General features: G+C 35.6%; 1 protein-coding gene across 4 annotated transcripts in view; it reads right to left on the bottom strand.

The window, feature by feature from the left end:
• Xrn1 (5'-3' exoribonuclease 1) overlaps window positions 1-3879 on the bottom strand; it is a 138261-nt gene that overhangs the window by 114591 nt on the left and 19791 nt on the right. For 3 of the 4 annotated variants that reach the window (XM_004629218.2, XM_023712967.1, XM_023712968.1), the window contains exon 2: window positions 431-663. In XM_004629218.2, the coding sequence (XP_004629275.1) occupies window positions 431-663 (233 nt within the window). Of the gene's footprint in view, window positions 1-430; window positions 664-3879 lie in introns of those variants that run through there. The other variant, XM_023712966.1, reaches the window with a different exon arrangement.

Here is a 3879-nt window from a genome sequence, read left to right as displayed (position 1 = left end):
TAAGATCTGTAAGAATATATAAAATAATTATAAAATTCCAAGTTTTTATATTTCCTCCTACTTGACTGGTAAAATATGATAGCTTGAGTAGGCAATATCCCCATTTCTGGGGGAATTTTAAAATAAACAGACCAGAAAATAAATGTTTCTCTGATAAACAGAAAATAAACATGACAGAAGATGGCTGTGTTATGTTTTTTGCCTTTTAATGTTTCACCAAGCCTCCTGGAACCTTTGTATGCTTTGCTCAGAAAAAGGTGAAGTCTTCTTTGAACTCAATGCCAAGTTTTTCTGATACATTATTTTTTCCGTAAAATCATTTCGAACCAACCAGTAATTTTAAGGTTTTGTTTAAATGTAAGCATTCAAACTCACATCATATTAAAATTTAGCTCTAAAATGACCCCCCCCACACACAAAAAAGCTTCACCTAAAACGCCTCCCACGCTGCTGATTCATTTTTGCTCGAGGAGCCACACCATCAACAGCCATAAAGAACACTTTTCTAGGCTTAATAATTCGAAACAACACCTCCAAGTAGTGAAAAATGTCAGTAAAGATTTTGTCATCTGAAATTCTGAAGTGGACATCATCGTCGTTAGGATGAGAGCACTGATGTATAATTCCATTCATATCCAGGTACAAGTTGTCAAATTCAGGAATCTAAAAGACAAAGACACAGTTCAAGATTATTAACCATAACATTAACCATAACAGCGGTTCCATGTAAAGTGATTGTTCAGTGATAAAAACTGAATGCCAGGCATTCTGATTATTATAAAGAAATAAGAGTGGAGAATCACAGTTCAATAAAGATAGTAAAGAAAATATGCAGAATTGCAATATGAAGACATGTTATAGTTAATATAATGTTTCTTTTTTTATGATCATTAAAGTATTTAAAATGTTCTTAAACAACTCAAATGTCTTTTTATAGGATGTAAGTAAAATAAATCATGGCAAAATCATTCAATGAACCACTGAGCTGCAGACAATTAAAAAATGAGGCAAGTCTGTGTATAGTTGTGTGTAAAATGTCCAAGGATATAACACGAAGTGAGGAATTTGCAGAAGAATATCATTTTGTGATCCAGTTGCATAAAAAGCTCATATACATGCAACTGTTAGCAGTAGTTTTTTTTTCTAGGAAGCGTAACGGGGCACCAGCGCTAACATGTGGAGAAGATGGTGCTAAAAAACAGCTGGTGGCCATGAGCTTCAGATCCTCCGCCCCGCATACACGTGGATGCAACGCGCATGCGTGACTGCTACATCCTTGCGCTGTGCGTGCTTTAGTTTGTTGTGACTTTCATATTTGAGCAGTTTTCTTTTGAATTGACTGAATTTCAATATTAAAATTTCAATTTAAATGTACAGTCCACACAGTACTTTTCATTGGTATGTTCATTCATGCAAATAATTTGTTTCTTCAGTTACAAGCATATGATTCAATATGTTGGTCTTCAGCATTGATTTGGGAGGTAGGATGTGCTTTTACTGGATTAAAATATGTGGTTCTTTTTTTTTTTTTTTTTTACTTTTAGTTTTCTTTTTTTTTTTTTTCCCATAATTTTATTGAGAAACAAATAGCAATGAGACAGTTTCAAATCAAATTGGTAGGTCAGTTTCAATAATTAACACGTTGCATACATTCTTCCTGGTGGTTAACTGCTGTATAAGATGTGGAAATGATATCCTATTTACAAACACCATTAGAACAAATCCCTCTATTCATTATGAGAATGTAACTATATATCTATCCCAACCACTTTGAATACACAGATACAAAATGTATATTCATCTGTATCCCCTGTTTTTGTTAAGTTCCGTTATTTGAATATTATAGGTATGTAAACTCAGCAAAATATTCTAAAAGAGTCCAGTAGCCCCTAATAGTATTAGGTCTTCCGCTTGACTGGCAATGTCAGAAATTGTTGACCTGAGTCCCCTACAGCTCAACCTAACAGCATGGCTTTACTTCTTATATTTCGTTTTTATACTTTTCTGCTGGATGGTTAAGACCAAGGTAAAGCAGGACCTATGCAACAAGAGTTGGAGCTTTTGGGTCTGATAAGGTCAGTGAAATCCCCTCAGGACTTATCCTGAGATCCTGTACCTCAGACTGTAGAACTTTTGTCAGTGTCAGCCATGTGGATGAGTCACGGAATATAATGTTTCAATAGCTTGATCAAATTTATGGCCAGGAAACGATTTACTCAGACAAAATAAGATATCACAGGAAAACAAATAAAATGCTTGGTTCATTTGATACTCAAAATATTAGTTTCCTTCCTTTCTACTACTACGTAATAACTTCTTGCAGCTGCCTTGTTTTTGGTCTTTTCTGATTTTACTGTATTTTTTTTTTTTTTTTTTTTTTTTTTTTTTTTTTTTTTTTTTTTTTTTTGTTTTTTGTTTTAGGGAAGGCTTATTTTTTGGTTTTGGTGCCGAGGACTGAACTCAGGGCTTCTCGCTTGCTGGCAAGCATTCTACAGTTGAGCCAAATCCCCAGCTTGGTAATAACTTTTTAAAGCCTCAGTTTCTTCTATAAGTGGATAACAGAATGCTCATTTTATATCAAATGATTGTATGTACATGTTTATTGTAAGGTTTTAAAAATGATTTAAAGCTTTTTTGTATATTTGATTTCACTATCACAGAGTCATCTGATTTGGTTACTTTTTTTTGTTACATTATTTCTTACAACTTTATATTATGCCAAGAAGTTTAGAATATGTTAAGTGTCAGATGTGAAATACGGATTAATTTCTAAATTTTGACTAGCAGGCAGACCTTAATGGCTCTGGCTTTCATTTACTTTCTCTCTTTTTAAATGTTTGTGAGTAACAAAGGGGAGTACTATCAAAGCAAATATACATGAAGAGGGACCTGAAATGGGCAAAATTAAATTGTTAGATTATGTATTGTAATCGAAGTTTAGAGGAAAGTCTGCTTCATGTGATTAAGAAAACTGCTGGCTAGGCAATGTGTGGAACATGTTATAGTCCCAGCATTTAGAAAGCTGAGGGAGAAAGATCCAAGTTCAAGTTCAGCCCAGACTACCTAGCAAGACCCTATCTCAAAATAAATAAAGACAGAAAGACAGGCAGGCAGGCAGAAAGAAAAAGAAAGAAAAAAGGAAAGAAGGAAAGAAAGAAAGAGAGAGGAGAGACAGAGAGAGAGAACTTTGACTTTCTAAAAATAAAATCAGAATCTTGGCATAAACATAATGAAAACCACTTCTGAAAGATTGAATTTTAAAACAGGTAACAATACAGAGGCTGTTGAAAAATGAAGTCAATGTCTAAATTTTAAAAATCTTATTACAGTAGGAGACCTTTTTTTTTTTTTTTTCTGGTGCTGGGAATTGAACTCAGGGCCTTGTGCTTGCCAGGCAGGTGACGTGCTGCTGAGCTACATCCTCGCCCCAAATGGGTCATTGTTAAGAATGATGTAATAGGGGACAGGGAGATGGCTCGGTAGAATAAGTGCTTCCCTGACAAGCGCAAGGAAGGGTCTGAGTTCAATTCTCGGTTCCACCAAAAAAAAAAAAAAAAAAAAAAAAAAAAGGATGAGATAAGAGCCGGCCAGACAGTTCAGTAGACTAAAGCGCTCGCTTAGGCAAAGCACAGAGAATGAGGTTCAATCCCTGGGGTGCCCTGCCAGCCCCGCCCCTGGGGTGCCCTGAGACAGGGACTGAGATTGGGCGTGACAGCGCATGCCTGTAGTACCAGCCCTTGGGAGGCTGAAAACAGGGGAATCACTATGAGTCTGATCTATGTAATGGGACCCTGTAGACCCTGTACTTTTTTTTAAAAATAGGATAAGTATGCTCAAAATGTGGGGAATATTCTGGGAATTCTGAAGGGTATTAGTAAA

Source organism: Octodon degus, unplaced genomic scaffold, assembly GCF_000260255.1.
Source record: "Octodon degus isolate 3935 unplaced genomic scaffold, OctDeg1.0 scaffold00028, whole genome shotgun sequence".
Classification (NCBI taxonomy): domain Eukaryota; kingdom Metazoa; phylum Chordata; class Mammalia; order Rodentia; family Octodontidae; genus Octodon; species Octodon degus.
Note: the sequence above shows the minus strand (reverse complement) of the source record. Positions and strands in the feature narration are given on the sequence as shown.